Source organism: Orycteropus afer, unplaced genomic scaffold (genome assembly GCF_000298275.1).
Source record: "Orycteropus afer afer isolate SDZICR_OR568_19922 unplaced genomic scaffold, OryAfe1.0 scaffold00291, whole genome shotgun sequence".
In the NCBI taxonomy this organism is placed as follows: domain Eukaryota; kingdom Metazoa; phylum Chordata; class Mammalia; order Tubulidentata; family Orycteropodidae; genus Orycteropus; species Orycteropus afer.
The window spans coordinates 3,247,954-3,269,923 of NW_006921878.1; the positions used below are offsets into that span (position 1 = coordinate 3,247,954).

Here is a 21,970-nt window from a genome sequence, read left to right on the forward strand (position 1 = left end):
GCAGGAACCGACTCCACGGCAGTGAGTTTTTGATTTATAATTGGTTGGCGTGCTCCTTTCTGGTCCAATCATGGAATTAGCTGAGAGTGAGAGGCGGATGGAAGTTAACCCTTTAGAGATTGACATTGGATTGGGAGAATTGATACCTGCATTAACCGGCAAGGGGTTGCTTCCCGAATCTAGCTCGCCGCTCCAGGGTGCAGTGGTTCGTTAACCTGAGTTTCAGTTTCGCGCTGGTCTCAACGGCCGAGGCCTCTGCGTTCTTCCAGTGCGGCGGCCCCGGTCCTCAGTTTCCCCGCTCATCCCACAAGCTGAGCTTCTCGCGTCCCCCAATCCCAGTCTTGAACCCAACTAGTGCTGGCCTCAGAGGAGCCAGTGGCCCCTAGAAAGCGGAGGTCAGGGGCTTCGGTCTCCCCATTTGTATCAATGGGCTACGCGTCCACTCGCGCCTCTCCCCACCATGGTCGGTGGTCTCAGGCCTCAGTTTCCCCAATCGTACCAGAGGACTGAGTTCCTCTTTACACTGGTAGCCTGGACGCCTCAGTTTCCCCGCCGGCCCCCGCCCCCAGGCAGCGGCCAATGGCTGGGCGCCCCCCAACCCTGAGGGGGCGGAGCCGCGTCACGTGCCGGGAAGAAAGTGCTGGCGGCGCTCCCGGCGCGGGCTGCGCGGCCATGGCAGGTACTTCGGGGGGCGGGGGCCGCGGGGCGCCGGGGCAGGTGGCGGGGGCCGCGCGGCCCCAATGCAGCCTGTCGACGCCCGCAGCTCCGGAGCCGCTGTCCCCAGCGGGCGGCGCGGGCGAGGAGGCGCCAGACGAGGACGAAGACGAAGCGGAGGCCGAGGACCCCGAGCGGCTGGCAGGCGCGGGCGGAGGGCGCAGCGGCAGCAGCGGCGGGGCCGGGCCCGGGACCGGGGGAGGCGGCGGCGGCGGCGGCCTGGGATGCGCGCTCACCCGGCGCGCAGTCACGCTGCGGGTGCTGCTGAAAGACGCGTTGCTCGAGCCCGGCGCCGGGGTTCTCTCCATCTACTACCTGGTGAGCGTACCCCCATCCCGGCTGGTGCAGGAAGGGGAAACTGAGGCCTGGATTCCTGTGAGGCCCAAGACGAGCCCTTCTGGGCCAGAGGACGCGGGCACCGAACACCCTTGCCACAAAGGAGAAACTGAGGCTCAGAGAGGAGCGGTTACCTGCACAGGGTCTTCCTGACTCCGTGACATCGTTCAACCTCTCTGTGTCAGAGTTTCCCATCTGTAAAATGGGCATTTTCCCCCCCATGGGATTGTGTGATGATTAAGTGAATAAAGCGCTTAGCACTGTGCCTGCTGCACAGTAAGTGCTTCTCAGTGTTTGTTGTTATCCTTAATCCTGATGCATTATTCTTCTTAACACACTCAGCAGCTAACCAAAAGTTAGACATTCCAGTCCTCCTAGAGCTACCTCGGAAGAAAGGCCTGGCAATCTAGTAAAAAAAAAATCAGGCCTTGAAAACCCTATGGAGCACAGTTCTACTCTGATACACGTGGGGTCGTCGTGAGTCAGAATCCACTTGATAAGAACTAGTTGCTTGTTATTATTACTCATTGTTAGGTTCGTGAATGGGCACCATCTGTGATTTGAGTACCTGCTGAGTGCCAGGCTGTGTGCTGGATGCTGGGAACACAGCGATGATGGAGACCCAGTCCCCGCCCCTAAGGGTCTCCCAGTCCCATAGAGGAGACACATGACTGGGAAGTTTTAATATAGGATGTTTAGGGCTCTGATGGTAGACATACAGGCACTGACAAGACACACAAACTGGCCTACAAAAGACTTCGTGGAGAAGGTGCTGAAAAGGGAAATGGGTGCCAAGGCTGGAGGTCAGATGGGGCTTTCTGGAGGAGAGGCCTAGTTAGTTCACTGTTGCCACAGGGGAAGAAGTTCGTGGGAGACCTGCAGCCAGACGGGAGGATCATCTGGCAGGAGACGGGGCAGGTTTTCAACTCACCCAGCGCCTGGGCCACCCACTGCAAGAAGCTGGTGAACCCGGCCAAGAAATCTGGCTGCGGCTGGGCCTCCGTCAAGTACAAGGGCCAGAAACTGGACAAGTACAAGGCTGCCTGGCTCCGGCGGCACCAGCTCCATGTACCTGCAGCTGCCGCTGATGAGGTGTGTCCTACAGCTTCCTGCCACAGTCAGCCCCTCCTCACTTGCCTGGGGTGGGCCAGAGAGAAGGGACGTTAGAGCTGGGGCTTTGATGGATGAGTAGGAGTTTTGTGAGAGTAATATGTAGGGGAGGCTCTCTGGAAGGAGGGAATGGCATGTGCAAAGCCATATGGGCACAGAACAGCTTGTGCTGCTTAGGGAATCATAATTAGCTGATGCAAGTGGAGGTGCAAGTGTCCTGGAATGCTAAGGGGGCTGGAAATGCCAACCAGCTAGATCCTGGAGGGCCTCGAATGCCAGGATAATAGTAGCTTATATTCTTTGAGGATTCAGAGCTGGGTGGACTTGGCTAAGGACAATCTGTGTGCCTGTTTTCTTCATATGTAACATGGACATGATGACGTGAATACATGCCCATGTCCTAGGGCTATTCATTCAGCCAGTATTTAGTGAGTGCTGTGTACCAGGCCCTGTTCTAGGTGCTGGATATAGCCTACCTGCCTGGTGCCATTGAGTCGATCCCGACTCAGTGACCCCTTGTGGCAGAGTAGAACTGCCCCATCGGGTTTTCCTGCCTGAGAGCTTTATGGAAGTACATCTGTAGGCCTGCCTTCGGCACAAGGAGCATAAAAGGGAAAAATCATTGTTTTCATTGAGAGAGGGACAAACAGGAGAAGTTAGTCAGCCTTTAGTGTGTCAGATGACAAATAAGCAAGGAGGGGATGGGATGGGAGGGCAAGCAGGGAGGCCAGGGAAGGCCTTGCTGAGAGCATGACACTTGAGCAGAGAACTGAAGGAGGGAAGGGAAGAAACCATGGGGATCTTTAGGGCACAGGCTGTGCAAAGGCCCTGGGGCAGGAGCAAATCTGGCAGGTGGGAGGAACAGGGAGGCAGCCCGTTGGCTGGAGCAGCATTAGTGAGGGAGAGGAGGAGGGAAGGCATGGAGGGGATGGGCAGGTCATGCAGGGCCCTGTGGGCCGTGGGGAGGTCTGTGTTCTTGTTTATTCCTTCAGTGAGCTTTGCTGAGCACCTACTTTGTGCCAGACCCCATTTGACGCTAGGGGGACAGAGCAAAATGTGTTCCTGACCCTGTGGAGCTGATTCCAGTGCAGAAGAGAGTGTGTGTGTTGGATGGGGGGTGTTCCTGGAGCACACGAAAGCAGAGAGGAAGAGGGGTGAGGGTAGGACGGGACTGCATTTTAGACAGGTGGTCTCAGAAGGTTTTGTGAGGCAGGGGAGATCTGAGCAGAGACCTCCAGGAGGTGAAGGTGTGCCTGGGGAGACTGGGGAAAGGTGTTCCAGGCAGAGGGCACAGCCCATGCAAAGGCCCTGAGGCAGGACCATGCCCTGCAAGTTGGAGGAACAGTGAGGAGGGCCCTATGGCTGGAGCGGAGTGAGGGAGAGGAAGAGGGGAGGACATGGAGGGGACCGGGCGGGTCGTGCAGGGCCCTGTGGGCCTTGGGGAGGACTAGAGCTTTTACTGGAGGAAAGCAGGAGCCCTGGAGGGCTGTGAGCAAAGGAGAGATGGGCACTGACTTGGGTGCTCACATGTGGCCTTTGGCTGCTGCGGTGGCAACAGATTGGGGGGGAGGGCGGGAGCCAGGGCAGAGGCTACACAGGTCCAGGTGGGTGATGATGGGGCTGGACCCAGGTGGAGACCTTCAAGAGGGGCAAGAAGTGGGGAGGTTCTGGGTGTTTGGAGAGATTACTGAGATAAATTAATGACATAATCTACCTGAATCCCTCGCTTGCTCCAAATGCCTGCTAAAATGCTTTGGACATTTCTTATTTCACCCTGACGCCATCCCTATGGGGCTGTCGGGCCTCATGCCATTTCCAGAGCCCAGAGAGGTTAGGGTGCTTATCCCGGGTCACACAGCTTCTCTTAGGCACAGACAGGATTCAAATCTTTGAAAGGGCCACCTGAAAGTGCTCAGGCCTGAGCTGAACCTAAAACCGTATTTGCTCCCTCACTCCCTCTAGTGGATATTTGGGGAGCTGCAGGGGCCTAGGGCTCAACGCTACCAGGAACATAGGGGCCTGGAGCATCAAAGCTGAGCCTACCCTCCCCACTCTTACCCTTACCTTGCCAGAGCCCAGCCAGTGAAGGGGAGGAGGAGGAGCTGCTGATGGAGGAGGAGGAAGAGGAGGCCTCGGCGGGGGTTTCAGCAGCAGAGGACAAGAGCCGGAGGCCACAGGGGAAAGTCCCCTCTGAGCCCACCCACCAGGGTGAGATGTCGGTGGGGGGCAGGGAGATGAGGGGAGGGAAGTGGGTCTTGGGGCAGGGAGATCAGATTGTTGAGGGAGGGAAACGGGTGGAAATGGCTGCAGAAAGTTCAGGGTTTAATTTTCCTCAACCCCCTCTCCGAGATATCCAGCTGATCTCCTAACCCCGCTGCCTAATTTCACTCTCACCGCCTGACTTCTTAAGCTCCAAACCTGCATTTCTTGGTCCTACTGCCGTATTTCTTTATGTGCTACTCACTTTGTATTCGTGCTGCCTGACTTCTTGCTGCCCCTACAGGATTTCTTTGTCCCGTTGCCCGATTTCTGAAAGCCCCTTGCTTTCCTGACCCTGCCGCCTCATTTCTTTGGCCCACTGCCTGATTATCTGAAGTCTTTCCTGAGCTCCTCTGCCCTGTTTCTTACCCCGCTGCGATTTTTAAGGCTGCTGCTGAATATTTTTCCTTCTGATGCTGCCTCCCCACCCCCCCCAGAGGCCACGCCCCCGGGGAAGTGCGTGGAAAACAAGATCCGGGTACCTGTTCGCTATTGCATGCTGGGCAGTCGGGATTCCGCCAGGTCAGATATCCCCGGTGCCTAACGTCCCTCCCCAGCTCACCTGGAGCCCTGGTGGGGCGGGGTTATTTTGGGGGTGGAGGGCAAGCCTGAGGGATCCCTGAGGCTGTAGGACGCACCACCTGGCCCCTATAGGAGCCCCCACACCCTGGTGGAAGTGACGTCCTTTGCAGCCATCAACAAGTTCCAGCCGTTTAACGTAGCCATTTCCAGCAACGTGCTGTTCCTGCTGGTATGTGGCCTCCTGGTCTTGTCCTCAGTGGCCAGTGGCAAAGGGCTCCTGGGGGGTATAGGGGGCTGGGGTGCCTGTGAGGGACGGAGCCCCTGGAATATAAGCTGCCTGCCTTATTATCGCTGCCGGTAAACAGTAGACGCTCAACAGATGCTTGAGTGAAGGGAGCTGGGCCCTGAGTCCTCTTCCCATGTCCCCCCCTTCTCCAGGACTTCCACAGCCACCTGACTCGGAGCGAAGTCGTGGGGTACCTGGGGGGCCGCTGGGACATCAACAGCCAGAGTGGGTATTAGGGGCTGGGGCTGCAGGGGGGTGGTGTTGGGGTCAGGTTGCTGTCCATGCCTCACCCCTCCCTCTGTGTAGTGCTGACCGTGCTGAGAGCTTTCCCCTGTCGGAGCCGCCTGGGTGACGCAGACATGGCGGCCACCATCGAAGAGGAGGTGAGAGTGAGGCAGGAGGTGAAGGGCTAAAGGGGGGGCAGGGCAGAGGGGCAGGGGGCCTGGGAGTGGCATTCTGGAAAGCCACAGAGCTGTCCTGGCTTCTGGCACAGCGTCAGCGCTCAGCAAGGGTGCGAATGGGTGTGTGTGAGGCCCAGTCGTCAGCTGTGTTTCAGGCCCTGGGGCTTAATGTGTTTTCTGTGCAACCCTGGCTAGTCTCCTCCCCTCAGTTAGGGACTGAATCGTGTCTCCCAAAAATAGATGTTGTCAATCCTAACCCTACACCTGTGGTTACAATCCCATTCTGGAATGGGTTGCCTGTGATGTTACTGAGGCAGGATTAGTGGAGGGTGTGTCTTGAGTTGATCTCTTTTGAGATATAAAAGAGATTAAACAGGCGAGTAGAGAGAGAGATGGGGAAGAGTGATGCCAGGACACATGGGGCGCTCCAAGGCAGCAGGAAGCGGAAGCTGAAGAAACAGGGACCTTCCCCCAGAGCTGAGAGAAAGCCTTCCCCTAGAGCTGATGCCTCCTAAACCGTGAGAGTGTACATTTCTGTTTGTGGAAGCCCCCCACTCTTGGTATTTGTTATAGCAGCACTAGATGACTAAGACACCTCTCTGGCATCCGTTCTCTTGCCTACAGAGTTGCTGTTAGGTGCCTTCTAGTTGGTGCTTGACTCTGACAGAGTGGAACTGCCCCACAGGGTTTCCCAGGCTGTCATTTTTATGGGAGCAGATTGCCAGGTCTTTCTCCCATGGAGCCGCTGGGTGGGTTAGCAGCAGAGCCCTTAACTGGCGTCCACCAGTGCTCGCTCTTCGTCTGTAAAATACGAGGCTAAAATGAATGGTTGTGAATATCGAATGCTCTGGGGCCCCAGTCTTAGACATGCTTTCATAATGGTGGTTAGTCCGTGACCTGCACTGTGTTCAACGCTTCACACCTACCTCTTCGTGGAAACGTTGCAGTGTCCCCAAGTGGGACAGGCTGGCATGCCAACTCAGCCTGCACCTCTCCATTTCTCTTCCACACGCATTTGCTGCAGTGACACCCAGGAATGCTTGTCCCTGCCCATGTGCCCACCCCTGTTTATCGAGCACCTACTGTGTGCCAGTCACTGAGCCAGGGGTACAGCAGTGAAGAAAACATCCTTACCTTCATTTGGTGATAGCGTACATCTTTCTTATAGATGGATATATTGACTGTTTCCCCTCTGCCTCTGGACTCTGTGAGAGCGAGGCGGGGTCTGTCTTGGTCACTGCCGTGTCCCCAGGCCTGGCACATAGTAGGTGTTCTGGTTATCTAGTACCACTCTGACAAAAATAAACCCAAATGGGATGGCTTAAACAAACAGGGTTTATTCTTACAGTTTAGAGGCTTTAAGTCCAAGTTCAAAGTGCCAGGCTCTAGGGGCTGGGTGAAAGCCCCTCAGCCTTGGGGTCCAGCTCCGCCTCCTGCTCCCGGCCCACTGGAGCTAGAGGTGTTTCTTCACTCAGACAGCTGCTGGCTGCTGAGGCTGACAAGCCCCAAGGTTGACAAGTAAAAAGGCACAGTCCCAATGTTACCAAACCACACGGCAGGCCATTAACTTAAGTCCATTGTAAGTCCCAAGGTCGGCAGTGCATGGCAGGCTGCTGAGCAACGACACGGCTACATGCTGGGTCCAAGCGTGCCATAGGCTAGAGACCATTCCCAAGGCTTCTCCTTATATACAGGAAGCAGACCACATCCCAAAGGCAGCTACTCAGCTGCTTGTGGTAGATCCCACCATGGAGTTGATTGCCAGTCTCCTCATGGGGAGTAACTCCCACCAGCTGCCCAGCCAGGCTGACACGCAAACTGAACTACCACAGTAGGTACTCAGGAAATGTTGGCCCTGAGCTGCACCTGTGTCCTCAGGTCTACCAGAGCCTGTTCCTGCGGGGCCTGTCCCTGGTCGGCTGGTACCACAGCCACCCGCACAGCCCAGCGTTGCCCTCGCTGCAGGACATCGACACGCAGATGGACTACCAGCTGCGCCTGCAGGGCTCCAGCAATGGCTTCCAGCCCTGCCTGGCTCTGCTCTGCTGTGCGTCCTGGGGCATGGGGGCTGCTGGAGGTTCCCCGGGTGGGGGCGGGGGCTGCCAGGCCAGCTGAGGCCCGGGACCCAGCCCCTGTCTCTCTCCTTCCCTAGCGCCTTACTACTCTGGCAACCCAGGCCCTGAGTCCAAGATCTTGCCCTTCTGGGTGATGCCACCCCCTGAGGTAGGTGGGAGTGCTGTGATTGGCAGAGCTGGATAGTAGGGACAGGCCTGGGGTAGGAGGGATCTCAGGGGACCTGGCCTCATTTTGTCCCATCTGTGGAGTGGGGTCCAATGCCAGCCCTTTCAGAGGCATCAGTGGGGGTCTGGGGTGAGGGATAAGTTTGTGGGGCTACCAGGTACAGCATACCACCCAGGGGGCTTCCTTCCTGAACCTGCCCAGGAAGGGGGAGGGGCAGATGCCGGCTTCTCTCTTGTGGCCACCCCCTTCAACACGAGTGGGCTCCCCAAAGGTGGCTCTGCACCCCCAAGTCCAAATCGGGTCTGTATTTGGAGTTTAGATTCTCTAATTCTCAGCCCCGGGGCACTCCTGCTGTCCCCTGCCACCACTTGGAGTGGGACTGTGGGTGGTGAGGCTGCTCTGACGGCCGTGTCCCCTCCAGCAAAGGCCGGGTGACTATGGCATCCCCATGGACGTGGAGATGGTGTATGTGCAGGATGGCTTCCTGACCAATGACCTGCTGCAGGAGATGGTGAGCTCCTCTGGGCAGCCGTGCTGGAGGCCCTGGGCCTGAGTTCTCTCACCTCCTCTGCCCTGTTGGGAGAAAAGCCCTAGCCCCTCACCCCTGCCCCTCCCTGCACCCACCCTGTCCCAGCCCCGCTGTCCCCCCTTGGTGTCTGGGCTCTGTCGCTACCACTGCCACCCCGATGGAGACCCGCAGAGGCCCAGATGAATGTCTCTCAATGCTGTGTGCTTACAAACCTCCGACTCAGGATTTCACAGGTGCCCTGGTGGTGCACCGGTTAAGCACCAGCTGCCAACAGAGGTGGGTGGTGTGAACCCACCAGCATCTCTGTGGGTGAAAGCTGGGTGTCTGCTCCCTTGAAGATTATCGCTGTTGTTAGGTGCCGTCAAGTTGGTTCTGCCCCTAGTGGCCCCTATACACAAGATCGGAATTCTGCCCAGTCATGGGCTATCCTCACAGTCCTTGCTGGGCTCGAACCCACTGTCACAGCCACTTTGTCAGTCCGTCTTGTTGAGGTCCATTGAAGGTCTTCCCCTTTCTCACTGACCCTCTACTTTACCAGACATGGTGTCCTTCTCCAGGGATGGGTCTCTCCTGATAACACGTCCACAGTCTATGGGACGATGTCTTGCCATCCTTGCTTCTAAAGACATGCTGGTTCTACTTCTTCCAGGACAGATTTGTTCATTCTTCTGGAAGGGTGTGGTATTTTTTTTTTTTCAGTATTTTTCACCACAATTGAGATGTATCGATGTTTTTTCAGTCATCCTTCATTGTCCTGGCCTGGGTCAGGTGCACCTTAGTCCTCAGAGTGACATCTTTGCTTTTGAATACTTTCAAGAGGTTTTTTTTGCAGCAGATTTGCCCAATGCAGTACGTTGTTTAGTTTCTTGGCTGCTGCTTCCTTGGGCATGGATTGTGGATCCAAGTATGAAATCCCTGACAACGTCAGCGTTCAGTAAATGGAATTCCTGACAGGCAAACACGTGGCCCCGTAGACCACGGCCTAGAAAACCCATGGGCAGCAGATGCACGTGGCCAGGATTAAATGATGGAAACAAAAGTATTTAATGTTCCTGTGCACTGCCACCAGAGCTTTATTTTTTCTTTTTTAGTTTTGGTATACCGCTTTGTAATGATTGCTTTTAAATACCAAATGAAAAATAGTAGCAAAAAATGTATCAGAAAACTCCAGCGCCCTGTGGGGCACTGCTGTATGACAGCACAGGGTCATGATGAGTCAGACTTGACCTGACAGCGCCCGCCACCAGCAGGGATGGCTCAGGTGTTCCTGCTCAGGTGTCCAACGCAGGCCACCCAGGCTCGATTGCTGGCCGGTGCCTCGTGCCCAGCCCCCTCCCGTCTGTCCCTGGAGGCTCGCAGGTAGCCAGGATGCTGAACAGGTTTCAGCGGAGCGTCCACACTAAGACAGACTAGGAAGAAAGGCCGGCAACCTGTGTTCGGAAATGAGCCCACGATAGTCGTGTGGATCACAGCGGTCCTGTCTGCAGCTTGTCATGTGGACGGCGCAGGATCGGGCAGCACTGTGTTCTGCTGTGAGTCGCTGTGAGTTGGGAGGCTCGGTGGCAGCCAACACTGCTTAACCCAAAAAAACCAAACTCACCGATACCAAGTTGATTCTGGCTCATAGCGACCCCCTTTGGGTGGTAAATCTTTACAGAAGTAGATCGCCCAGTCTTCCTTCAAAGGAGTGGCTGGTGGGTTTAAACTGCCAGCCTTCTGCTTAGCAGTCAAATACCGTAGGCACTGTGCCACCAGAGCTCCCAACACGGCTTAGGGCAAGGCTAAGCCAGGGAGCAATGCTGGGCCTGCATGCCGTAGCTCCTCTGCCAGGAGCTCAGCCTCTCCCTCCAGGGAGCCTTCCTGGATTTAAGATGAGGTGGGCCCTTCTGGTAAGGAGCTCTGGTGGTATGGTGGTTAAGGCATTCAGCTGCTAACCAAAAGGCTGGTAATAGTTCAAACCCACTAGCTGCTCCAATGCTTGCTGAAAGTGAGGATGATTTAAGGCACCTACTGATGAAGGTTGAAGAATACAGTCTGCAGTATGGATTACATCTCAACATAAAGAAAACAAAAATCCTCACAACTGGACCAATGAGCAGCATCACAATCAATGGAGAGAAGATTGAGGTTGTCAAGGAATTCACATTGCTTGGTTCTACAATCGATGCCAACGGAAGCAGCAGTCAGGACATTAGACGACGTGTAGCATTGGGAAAGTCAACTGCGAAGGAACTGTTTCAAGTGCTGAGGAGCAAGGATATCTCCTTGAGGACTAAGGTGCGCCTGACACAAGCCATGATATTTCCAATCACCTTGTATGCATGTGAGAGCTGGACAATGAATAAGGAAGACTGAAGAAGAGTTGATGCTTTTGAGTTGTGGTGCTGGCGAAGAATGCTGAAAGTACCATGGACTGCTAAAAGAACTAACAGATCTGTCCTGGAGGAAGTGCAGCCAGAATGCTCCTTGGAAGCAAGAATGGCCAGACTTCGTCTCACCTATTTTGGTCATGTTGTAAGAAGGGACCATTCCCTGGAGAAGGATGTCATGCTTGGTAGGGTGGAGGGTCGACGAAAGAGGGGGAGGCCTTCAACGAGATGGATTGATACAGTGGCTGCGATGATGGGCTCGAGTATAGCAGGCTGGTGCGGGATCGGGCAGTGTTTCGTTCTGCTGTGCATGGGGTCGCTATGAGTCGGAAACGACTCGACGGCACTTAACAACAACAACAACAACAACAGCTGCTCCAAAGGAGAAAGATGGGGCAGTCTGTTTCCGTGAAGATTCTAAAACTAAAAACCAAACTCATGGCTGTCGAGTCCGACTCATAGCAACTCCTCCTTGGGTTTCCAAGGCAATTATCACTACAAAAGTACATTGCCCAACCTTCCTTCTGAGGAGGGGCTGATGGGTTTGAGCCACCAGCTTTCTGGTTAGCAGTCACACGCCTTAGGTACTACACCACTGCTTTGGAAATCCCATGGGACAATTCTTCTCTGTCCTCTAGGGGCACTGTGAGTGGCAGTAGACTCGGTGGTGGTGGGTTTGGTTTTTCAGTTGGGCCTTCCTGGTACCCTTGGTTATTCTCCTTTGTGGCCCTCAGGCAGGTTAAGTACTTTATCTCTGTGCTGCTCATTGCCTGGCATTCAGTGGACCAGCACACAGAGGGAGGGTGGGCGGGAGAAAGGAATGTTGGTCTGTGCTCTGCCCCTCCCCTAGATGCTGCTGGTAGAGTTCTACAAGGGCGCCCCCGACCTCGTGCGGTTCCAGGAACCCTGGAGCCAGGAACATACCTACCTGGACAAGCTGAAGGTGAGTGTGTCCAGGGGGGCTTTGTCCACCTCCCCAGCCCTGCGTCCTGTGCAAACACCTTCTAAAGGAAGACAGTTTTTGGAGAGCCCCCAAGACTATATCCACAGGCAGTTTGAGATCAATGACTTTAACTTCCCCTCTTGCTCTCTACAAAAGTAGTGCCACTGGAAATCAGCCAAGAATGGTCTTGTGTGATCGCTCTGGGATGTTTGAAATCTGCCCGGAGGCCGGCCTGGGCTGTAATACTGCTGCCGCCCACAAGGTGGCACGGGGCGTGTCTTCACTTGGAGCTTCAGGCTCAGTCCACTTGAAGGGTTTGTGTGCGGCCCTGGCTCTGTAGGGGGCGGGCCTTTACATGAGGGCCCAGCGCCCACCCAGTGTGTTTCCTGCTTCAAAGTCATTCTCAGAAGACACTTGACCCGGCTTTGCAGAGACATGCTTCCATACACTGACCACCTTGCTCACACCAGTGGCAGTGGTGGCCTGAGCATTACCCTGACTGCTGGTCACCTTCCCTGCCAGGCACTGGGCTGCTGGGGAATGGGGCTGGAGGTGGACTGGTCGCTGGTTCGGAGGCCTGGAGTGGGGGCCGGGTTCACAGGCTGCGTGGCCTGGGTACACTGGTATTTCAGATCCAGGAGAGGAGGAACCCAGGACACGTACCCCACAGATAGGCCTCACCCCACCGTTCGTCATTCTGTCCCTCTTACTAGAGGATGTGTGGCTTCAGGCCCGCACCCTGCACCCGGGACAGCCCTGAGCCCCCTCCCTGTTACAGATCTCCCTGGCCAGCCGGACGCCCAAGGACCCAGGCCTGTGCCACGTGCTGGAGCAGGTTTACAGCGTCCTCAAGCAGGGCAGCTGAAGGCGGCCCCACAGGCACCTGCCTGGCCCCAGTCCTGAAGGGGCACAGCTGACTCTGGGCGCCCTGCGCTCTGGTCCCAGGGCTTTGCCTGCACCTTGGCCATTCAGAGGAGAGCCTTAGATAATAAAGACAGACCGAGGGTAACGGTGGGTCGCAGGTGTCTCACTTTGTGACGGGTGTATGGGGGGAGGGGTTTGTGACAGGGAGGGGGCCGGCTGGAAGATCCCTCCTGGGCCTGGTGCTGCCGTTGTGGGCCCATGCCCCACCCCACTCCCTGCACCCACAGCCTCTGCATCTGGGCACCTTGGGCGGAGCAGGCAGGGTACCCTCCTTTTGGCTCTGCAGTACCTCCCGTAGGGCATGCCTTCGGGAAGGGGGACACAGGGTGTGGCAGGAACTACATTTGTGTGGGGACAGTGTGGGCTCTGTCCCAGTGCTGCCCCTGCTGGTGGTTGTGGGGGCCAAACTGTCCCCTGGGCACAGGGCTGGTGTGAACATGTGTGCACTTCTGTGGGTCCAGGTCGTCACAGGGTGGCATGAGATCATGGGGGTCCCTTTCCAGAGAAGACACCAAGGGAGTGCCTCTGTGCTGGGGGCCTGCGGCAACCCTGCCTGCCTCCCGCACCACAATGAAACCACAGAGTGTACAAAGAGACGTTTAATACTTGTTTTAAAAAATCACGGTTACATTTCCTTGTGCCCTGGGGGATAAGACGCCAGGGCCCAGGCCTCACTGCTCTGCTCCACTGAGATACCCGTGTCCTGTAACGGTGAGGGGGCACTGGGTCCCCTGGGCAGAAGTGGGGAATGTGGGTGTGGCAATACCCTGCTTGCTCCCTGTGCTTGCCTGAGGCTAGGAGGCCCAGGAGGGGCGGGGCCCTGCTTTCAAGGGTCTTGGGCTCCTAAGAGCTGCCTCCTTGGTCTGGAGGAGTCAGCTGGCTCTGGGGTGGGAGCCAAAGAGGGTCCCCAGGGTGGCCCAGCAGCCGGAGGTCTGGGAGCTTTCACTCAAGGAAGACTTTGTGCCTGACCGTCATTTGGCAGGGGGCTGAGGCCCGTGGTCCCATTCTGAGGGTGTTGGGGTGTGTATGTATAGCTGGTGGTGGCAGCTGTGGCCAGAGACACCCCTTCTTGTGCTAGGCTGGAGCAGTAAGAAGTTGAAAGGGTATGATTTTGAGAGTGGAAAAGAGGGAGTAGGAGTGAGGTGGGCAAACTCCTGCAGGGGTGAGACAGAGGCTGCCAGAGATGACAGTGGGAGTGCGTGCCTCAAGACTTACAGGCTGGGGACACAGCCACTTAAGCCCAGTGCCCCAGGTGGGGCTCACGGGGGGCAGGGGCAGGCCCTGGCTGGGGTGGCTGCAGAGAGTCCCTAGCTTTGCAGCAGTGGCTTCTGTGCAAAGCCTGGGGACAGGGCCTCTGCATGAGCAGGAACTGCGGGCCTTGCAGGTCTCTTGTCAGCAACTGGCTGGAGAGGAAACCTCATGGGTGGGTTTAGGACCAGGGGTGATGTGGTATGATGTACCCCTCACGCAGATCAGTCTCAACTCCTAAGGACAGGGGTTCTGGGAAGGGTGGGACTAGGCCCCAGAGGTTAAGACAGAGGTGGAGATGGGGGCCCCAGCATGGTGGATAGGAGGGGTGATCCTAGAGCCCCAGGGAGGGGCTGGGAGGAACATTAGTGTTGCAAAGAGCACCTTAGTGTCAGCCCCACCGGGGGGCTCCTGTTGGGCTAGGGTGGAGCCGGTGGGCTGAAGAAGACCGCCCAGCCCAACAGGCCAAGTGAGGTGGGAAGGGGTGCCTCCCACTGAGGCAGGAGCACTTGTCAACGGCCCTGCTGCCCCCTCCCAGCAGCCCCTGCTCAGGCTCAGGCTGCCAAGCCATTGGCAGTACCTGGGCGAGCCTGGGAGACCACCACACAGACGCTCACAGGCTCCGGCTGCGGGCAGCCGGGTCACTGCGGCAGCGGCACCAGCACCTCCACGTAGCTGAGTGGGAAGAAGCCGGACTGGCCGTTGAGCATGCCCTCGTACCAGTTCTCATCGATCTGGTTGGTGAGCGTGATGACGTCGCCCTCGCGGAAGCCCAGCTCGCCATCGTTCTCCGGCTCAAAGTCATACAGGGCCTTACAGCTCGGTTGGTCCAGGGGCGCTGGGGGGCGGGGGGCATCAGGGCCAGGGTCCGTGCCTACCCCTCGCCCAGCCTGGCCTCTTTTCTGCTGCCGGCTGACCCTTAACTTCCTCTAATGACTCCTCAGTGCTCCCTCACTGCTTGCCAGGGGATGGGGGAGGGCTGTGGGGACTGCCACAGCTCCTGGTGGGAATGAGGGACAACCAGAGCCCCCACTGCTGTGGCCACTACTCAGAGCACACAGAGCACCACCTGGGGGCATGAGGTAGCAGTGCCAGGAAGAAACAGGCCCACAGGCAGAGGCACTGACGCCAGGATGTGGCTGCCGTAGCCCCGGCCCACAGAAGATGGCCACTGGGTGGTGCCTGTGCTGTCCTGTGGTGCTGGGTCCTCCTGCACTTGAGAAGGGCAGGCACTCCAGTCCAGGCTGGCCAGCCCCTAGGGGGGTGTTCACATTCTAAGGGAGAAGTGGGGAGATAGGCCCTGGGGGACACTCACGCATAATCCTGCTGGGGGTCCGGACGGGCTTGTCAGAAGACCGGAAGGATGAAGAAGCTGAAAACCAGGAAAGGGGACATAGCTGAGTCTTAGGCATGGACCCAACATCTGACTGTGGGGGACACTCCTGCCCCTGCCAGGGGCCACACCTCGGAGCTCCCCAAAGACCCAAGACAGTGCCAGCACTCAGCCAGCCTTGCCCCCAGTGTTCCCTCCCGCTCCCCCTTCCGCAGGCCTGTCTGCCCTTACCTGTGATCTTGGGGGGGTTGGTACAGGGGAAGCCCCCGTTGGACTGCTCCTGCTCTCCAAGGTCATAGGGCTCACGGGGCTTGGGCTTATACTCCCGCTTGGGCCTCGAAGAGGCTTCACGCATCCTGCACAGGAGGGGTCCCGGAGCAGCCCCGGGCCAGGTGTCAAGGTCAGGAACCACAGCCCACCCCACAGGGAATTAGGTGGCACCACTTTAAGCTGCTCCTGTGACTGAGCGGCACAGAGAGCCTAGTTCCTCTGCTGCAGGCCATCCTCATGACCCAGGCCTTCGGCTGGGAGACCAGGCGATGTGCGCTGGCCCTGCAGCCAGCAGAGGTCTCCCAGCTGCGTGGGCCCATCAAAGTCCCCCACCCCCAGGAATCTGGGCAGGAATGCAGCCGTGGCTGGCCAGGCCTCTGGGTGCAAAGGGCCAGGCCTGCTCACCTCCGCTTGAGCTTCTCGGCCAGCTCTTCGAGGATCTGCACGGCCTGCCGGTGGTAGTCCAGCTGAGCATCCACCAGTGCCGACAGCTGGCTCACCTGCTCGATCTGTGGGACCAGGCAGGGCTGCAGGGGCTCGGCAGAGGGGACCCTGCTCCTAGGCACCCCTGCCTCCAGGGCCCCAGTCCTTCCCCGCCATGCCTGGTTGTAGCTGGGCTGGTCCCCACTGCCTGGTCTGTTTGCACACTGATTGAGCACCAAGCAGGGCGACCTGTCTCTGCCAACCCCCCCGCCACACACACAGTGCCCACATACGTCAGTCTCCAGGAGGTTGTGCATGCTGGTCTCGGCCACCTCCTTTGACTCCTCGAACTTTTCCATGGCCTGGCGCAGCTCCTCGTCAGGGATCTTGCCCTGCCGCTTCTTCTTGTAGTCGAAGTCCAGGCGCCGGCCTTCCAGTTTCTTCAGGTGGTGCTGAGGACAAGAGACTGGCTAGCTTTCACCAGTGTCCCTGTGGCCTCTCTTGCAGGGAAATTTGCATTTAGGTTGGGGTTGTGTGTGTGCGTCTTTGAGTACAGGAGTGTGCACGTGAGTGTGTGTGAGGGGAGCTTGTGAGTGAATGTGTGTGAGGAGTGCACAGGACGTGTACCAGTCCATGAGTACAGGCACATGTGGCTGCGTGTTAGTGTGCACGCCTATGCACGTGGTGTGTATGGGGTTGGCACACAGGACTGCTGAGCCAGGGAGACCAGAGTGGGGCTGCCACGTATAATGAGGACTGAATTGGGTGGAGACAGGTCCAGGCAGGTGACATAGGCCCCTCCTGGTTCTGCAGGGACAGTGGATGGAACGAGGACAGCAGGCTCTGGGTGTCCCCAGCAGTGGGGACAGGGCAGTGGGGCTGGCACCTGGATCTCCTTCAGGTCCTTGTCGCACAGACTCTGGAGGGGGTCGATGAAGTTCTGCTTGACCTCGATGTCCAGAGAGTCCTTCACCTCGGCCAGGCGTTTCATGGACTCGCCCGCGTCCAGCAGGGCGTCACCTGGGGGCAGGAGAGGCCTTCACATGGGCTCACAGCCACCACATTTCCCAACTTCTAAACTGCCACCTACCCTAGAGTCAAAGGCCAGGGGCCAGATCAGAGGAAACAACGAAGGCACTGCCACTGAGTCGATTCCGACTCACAGCGGCTCTATAGGACAGAGTGGGCCCGCCCCACAGGCTCTCCTAGGCTGTCAGTCTTGACCAGACCAAAGCCTACACCAAACCCACTGCCTACACCAAACCCACTGCCACCGAGTCAATTCCGACTCACAGCGACCCTAGAGGACAGAGTAGCACTGCCCCAGATGGCTTCCAAAGCTGTCAGTCTTCAGGGAAACAGACTGCCAAATCTCTCATGGGATGGCTGGTGAGTTCGAACTGCTGACCTTCTGGTTAGCAGCTGAGTGCTCTAATCACTGTGCCACTAGGACTCCAGAGAAAACACAGGGCCCTAAAGTATGCACCTCAAGTGACCATGGCTGAGCTTCCCCCTGCCCTCGACTCTTAGAAGTGGGTGTGGGCTCTGGGGACACTGGCTGGGGTGGTATGAGGGGCAGGCCCTGCAGAGTGCCTTGAACCTTCCTCGCCCTGTGGGGGTCAAAGGGCAGAGGCTGCTGCAGAGGGAAGGGGTAGTGTTTCTTAGTTCCCCAGCCTGGAGGCAATGGGTAGCACTAAGAAGGTTCTAGAAGTTATTCCTCATGTCTTTCTTGCTTCCTCACTGCCCACCCACCATGATGTCACATGTGCCCCTGCTCAGCCCCATCCGTGTGTGGGGACAACGTTTCACCCTCATCGTGTGCTGGGTGAGGTCACTGCCTGGCCCCAGGAGGTGCTGGGTAAGTGTTCATTGAATCAGTGACCCACAGTGGCTGTCGCCTGAACCCAGCACCCCAGGCCCTGAGGAGAGCTGGAGGTGACAGGAAGTGATGGCGCTCCAGCCCCCGGGGTCCACTCACCGAAGTTGGACTCGCCCCCCAGCTCCTTGCCGTGGCGGGTCATGCACTCGCCCAGCAGGCCCTCGGACTGCGGGTAGCCGGGGTTCTTCACCTGGCCCCGGATCTTGGACACCGTGTTGAGCATTGTCAGCTTGGCCCGCGAGGCTGTAACAGGACGGGGCCTTGTGGCCTGGCGCGGCAGTCTCTTAAGGGGACCCTGGACTGACCCCTGCACTCTGCCAGAGGGCCCAGCCAGGGGAAGAGCAGATTGGCAGCTCCCCCAGGACTCCAGAGAGCAGCGATTTCCCCGCTGCATCAGCCAGGAAGCAGCAGCGGGCACCATGGGCAACAGTTCCCAAGTCTGCTGCCCTCCTCTGGGGCATCTCGTCAAAGCTGTGGCCTAGAAGTCCCCTCCCCCACCCAGGTGGCAGGTGCGCTCAGGCACAGGGGGTCTGCTGCACTTCTTCGACTGCTCCTCCAAGAGGCCTCGAGGGGATGTCTGCACCTTGGCTGCCTGCCTTGCAGCCAGCAGCCCCTTTGTTTAGCTCCTCCTCTAGGGAAAGGCCCCACTTCCTTGTCAGTCCAGGCAAGCCAGCCCCAGGTTTGTGTAACTAAGGATGGGCATCCAGTTGAGACTAGCTCAACAGGTGAGTTAAGGGAGGATAGATGCTATAAGCCTAGGACTGCTGTGAGGAACAAGCGGCTGGAGAATGACGCCAGCAGGGAGGTGTCTGTGCTGCCAGACGGGGCAGGGAGGAAACACATTTGCCAGAAGGAACACACACAACTCCTGGGTCCACCTGTGCCTGAAGCCCACCTATTCTGGGTATTTCAGTTCTGGGAACCTATACATTCCTTCCACCGTCTGCCTATCACTTAGTCGTACTGTGATGGCTTTAAATGGTCATTGAAAACACAGGAAAGGAAAGATGACCAAAATGAATGTCATAAGAGACTCTCAAACTTGCTCTTGAACATAAGAGTAGCAAAGCAAATGGAAGAAATCCTAAACAAAAGAATTGAAGATTTCAAAACCAAAAGGGATTTAGAAAACCAAAGGGTAAGAGCATGCTCAGCATTTCTCAAGCTGAACTGAAAAAAAATTCAAGCCTCTAGTTGCAATACTGAATGATTCTGTGGGTAAAACAATGTAAAAAGTATCAAAAGAAGATGGAAGGAATACAGTCACTATAAAAAAAAAAAAAACTGGTTGATGTCCAACCATTTCAGAAGGCAGCATACGGTCAAGAACTGATGGTGCTGAAGGAACAAGTCCAATCTGCACTGAAGGCATAAGCAAAGAACAAGACTCCAGGAACTGATGGAATACCAACTGAGGTGTTTCAACAAGTGGGTGCAGCACTTGGAGGTGCTCACTCATCTACGCCAAGACATTTCGAATACAGCTACCTGGCTAACTGACTGGAAGAAACCAATATTTGCGCCCATTCCAAAGAAAGGGGATCCAAGAGAATGGATATTATCAAACAATATCAGTAATATCACATGCAAGTAAATTTTTGCTGAAGATAATTAAAAAATGATCGCAGTAGTATATTGACAGAGAACTTCCAGAAATGCAAGCTGGATTCAGAAGAGGATGTGGAATGAGGGGTATCATTGCTGTCAAGTGCATTTTGGCCGAAAGCAAAAAATACCAGAATATTGACTTGACTATGCAAAAGCATGTGACTGTGTAGATCGTAACAAGTTATGACTAACATTATGAAGAATGGAATTCCAGAACACTTAATTGTTCTCATAAGGAACCTGTACATAGACCATGTTCTGCCACTTGAACAGAATAACAGGATACTACACAGTTTAAAATCAGGAAGGTGTGTGTTAGGCTTGTATCCTTTCACTATAATTATTCAATCTGTATGCAAGGAAAATAATGACAGAAGCTGGAGCACATGAAAGGCACTCTGGTGGGGTAGTGCCTAAGGCATTCTGACTACCAGCTAGAGGGTGGCATTTCAAACCTACCAGCCATTCCAAGGAAGGAAGATGGGGCAATCTACTTCCATAAAGATTTACGGCCTTGGAAACCAAATGGGGGTCACTATGAGTTGGAATCAACTCAATGGCAGTGAGTTTGGTTTTTAGTTTTGCGACTATATTAAGAAGAATGTGGCATTAAGATTGGAGGAAGAACCATTAACAACCTGTGATAAGCAGGTGACACAACCTCACTTACTGAAAATGAAGATGACTCGAAGCAGTTACTGATGAAGTTCAAAATCTACAGTCTGCAGTATGGATTACACCTCCACAGAAAGAAAACAAAAATGCTCACAACTGGACCAATAAGCAACATCATGATAAATGGTGAAGAGGCAAAAGTTGTGAGGGATTTCATTTTACTTGGAGCCACAATCAACACCCCTGAAAGCAGCAGTCAGGAAATGAGATGTCATGTTGCACTGAGAAAATCTGCAAAAGACCTCTTTAAAGTGTTAAGAAGCAAAGATGTCTCTTTGAAGATTAAAGTGCACCTACCCCAAGCCATGGTGGTTTCAATCACCTCATGTGCATGTGAAAGCTGAACAACAAATAAGGAAGACCAAAGAAGAGTTGACGCTTTTGAACTGTGGTGTTAGCAAAGAATGCTGAATGTACTCTGGACCACCAGAACAAACAAATCTGTCCTGGAAGGAGTGCAGCCAGAATGCTCCTTGGAAGCGAGAATGGCCAGATTTCGTCCCACCTACTTCAGTCATGCTGGAAAAGAATGTCATGCTTGAAAAAGTGGAGGGTCAGCGAAGAAGGGGAAGACCTTCAACAAGATGGACTGACACAGTGGCTGTAGCAATGGGCTCAAGCATAGCAAGGACTGGGAGGGTGACACAGGACCGGACAGTGTTTCATTCTGTTGTACGCAGGGTCACTATGAATCAGGGCCAACTCACTGGCACCTAACACCACCACCAAAAACATACATTCCTTCTACATGATTCCTGAGGGACACACAGATCCCTGGCAGTTGGCTGGTGTTCCTACCTGGGTTAGGCTGGAGGTACTCGATGGTTCTGGCCAGCACCTCCGTCACAGCCTTACTGGTGACATCTACTTTCTGTAGAGAGGAAATGTGTAAGTTTTGCATTGTGATGCCCAAACCCAGAGCACAGTCACCTGGACAGCCCTCACCCAGGTGTTACCCCCGTAAAGCCCACACAAGGGCTACTGGCTACTTCTGAAGCCAGCCGGGCCTCCTGCCTCCCTGCTAGAAAAGCCCTACCCAGGCACTGCCTGCCCAGGGCCAACCTTGTGACTTTGTGCCCAGATGGGGGCTGGCCCTGTCCCCACGCCCCTTGGACTATGGCTCTGGGAAGGCAGAGGAGACACCTCCAGTCAGTGCCACCCACAGTGCTCAGTGTTAGGTGACACCGTTTTCCCCATCACCTTTTCCATTTCTTTGAAGTCATCATCAAGCTTGGTCCCCTCGGCCCCGCCGACCTTCTCGCTGACCAGCTGGAAGGCAAAAGGGGGAAGCAGTGTAAGCCTTCTAAGACAGTGAGGGTCACTCACCTGGGACGTCATCCACTGGACATGCAGCAAACACAGAACAGGAGAACCTGGTGAGGGCCTGGCTCCAGACTGCTACTTGGTATCTCTGTGCAGTTGGCCAGGCCATTCATCTAGAAGTCATCTCAGAGTGGGCCTGCCACTTGCTTCTGTGTACCATGGCACCCCATGTGGTTGGAAGCTCCTAGGGCAGGGCCTCATCCTGGTCACAGTGGTGTCTGAATACTCAAAATATGCTCAGAGGTGCCACACTGCAAAGTCACCCCCAGGACGGGCAGAGCACAGCCGTTCTGACGCCCAGGACCCCCCACGGCATTAGTGTGGATGGGAGCCATGCACGGCCACTCGGGTGAGTCTGTAGTTTTGTGCAGATACTGCAGTGCTCACCAGGCTGACCCTGTGTGGGACACATGCCCTCCATGGACACTGACCTGGAGGCTTGGGTACATATCTCCCCCAGGAAAGAACTGGGGACTGGGCCTGTTCTTGAAGCTCCAGGATCAATTTTCAGAAGAAAAACATTTGATCACAAGGCACTGTGAACTCGTGTTGGGGGGCACAGGCTTTGGATGGGCCC

At 55.9% G+C, this 21,970-nt stretch overlaps 2 protein-coding genes across 2 annotated transcripts; one reads left to right on the plus strand and one right to left on the minus strand.

Moving 5' to 3' along the window:
• The first annotated feature begins 579 nt into the window (after positions 1-579).
• MPND (MPN domain containing) lies at positions 580-12,575 on the plus strand. The gene is made up of 12 exons (XM_042782338.1): positions 580-1,032; positions 1,906-2,142; positions 4,233-4,368; positions 4,857-4,941; positions 5,074-5,170; positions 5,380-5,452; positions 5,534-5,610; positions 7,507-7,675; positions 7,781-7,851; positions 8,291-8,380; positions 11,618-11,710; positions 12,489-12,575. The coding sequence occupies exons 1-12, from the start codon at positions 580-582 to the stop codon at positions 12,573-12,575; spliced, it is 1,668 nt and encodes a 555-aa protein (XP_042638272.1).
• A 1,948-nt stretch (positions 12,576-14,523) lies between these two features.
• SH3GL1 (SH3 domain containing GRB2 like 1, endophilin A2) lies at positions 14,524-21,336 on the minus strand. Its single transcript, XM_007951046.2, has 9 exons — positions 21,271-21,336; positions 20,869-20,941; positions 17,887-18,030; positions 16,795-16,928; positions 16,202-16,360; positions 15,891-15,994; positions 15,447-15,571; positions 15,198-15,254; positions 14,524-14,720 (listed from the first exon to the last, which is right to left on the minus strand). The coding sequence occupies exons 1-9, from the start codon at positions 21,277-21,279 to the stop codon at positions 14,524-14,526; spliced, it is 1,002 nt and encodes a 333-aa protein (XP_007949237.2). The 5' UTR covers positions 21,280-21,336.
• Between the last annotated feature and the right edge of the window lie 634 nt (positions 21,337-21,970).

Coding starts and splice junctions, on each gene's coding strand:
- SH3GL1 (XM_007951046.2), bottom strand. Junction 15,995..16,201: donor ACAACCTCCTGGAGACTGAC/GTATGTGGGCAC, acceptor CTGGTCCCACAG/ATCGAGCAGGTGAGCCAGCT. Junction 15,255..15,446: donor CAACCCCCCCAAGATCACAG/GTAAGGGCAGAC, acceptor CCTGGTTTTCAG/CTTCTTCATCCTTCCGGTCT.
- MPND (XM_042782338.1), top strand. CDS start 580: ATGGCTGGGCGCCCCCCAACCCTGAGGGGGCGGAGCCGCGTCACGTGC. Junction 1,033..1,905: donor TTCTCTCCATCTACTACCTG/GTGAGCGTACCC, acceptor CTGTTGCCACAG/GGGAAGAAGTTCGTGGGAGA. Junction 2,143..4,232: donor CTGCAGCTGCCGCTGATGAG/GTGTGTCCTACA, acceptor TTACCTTGCCAG/AGCCCAGCCAGTGAAGGGGA.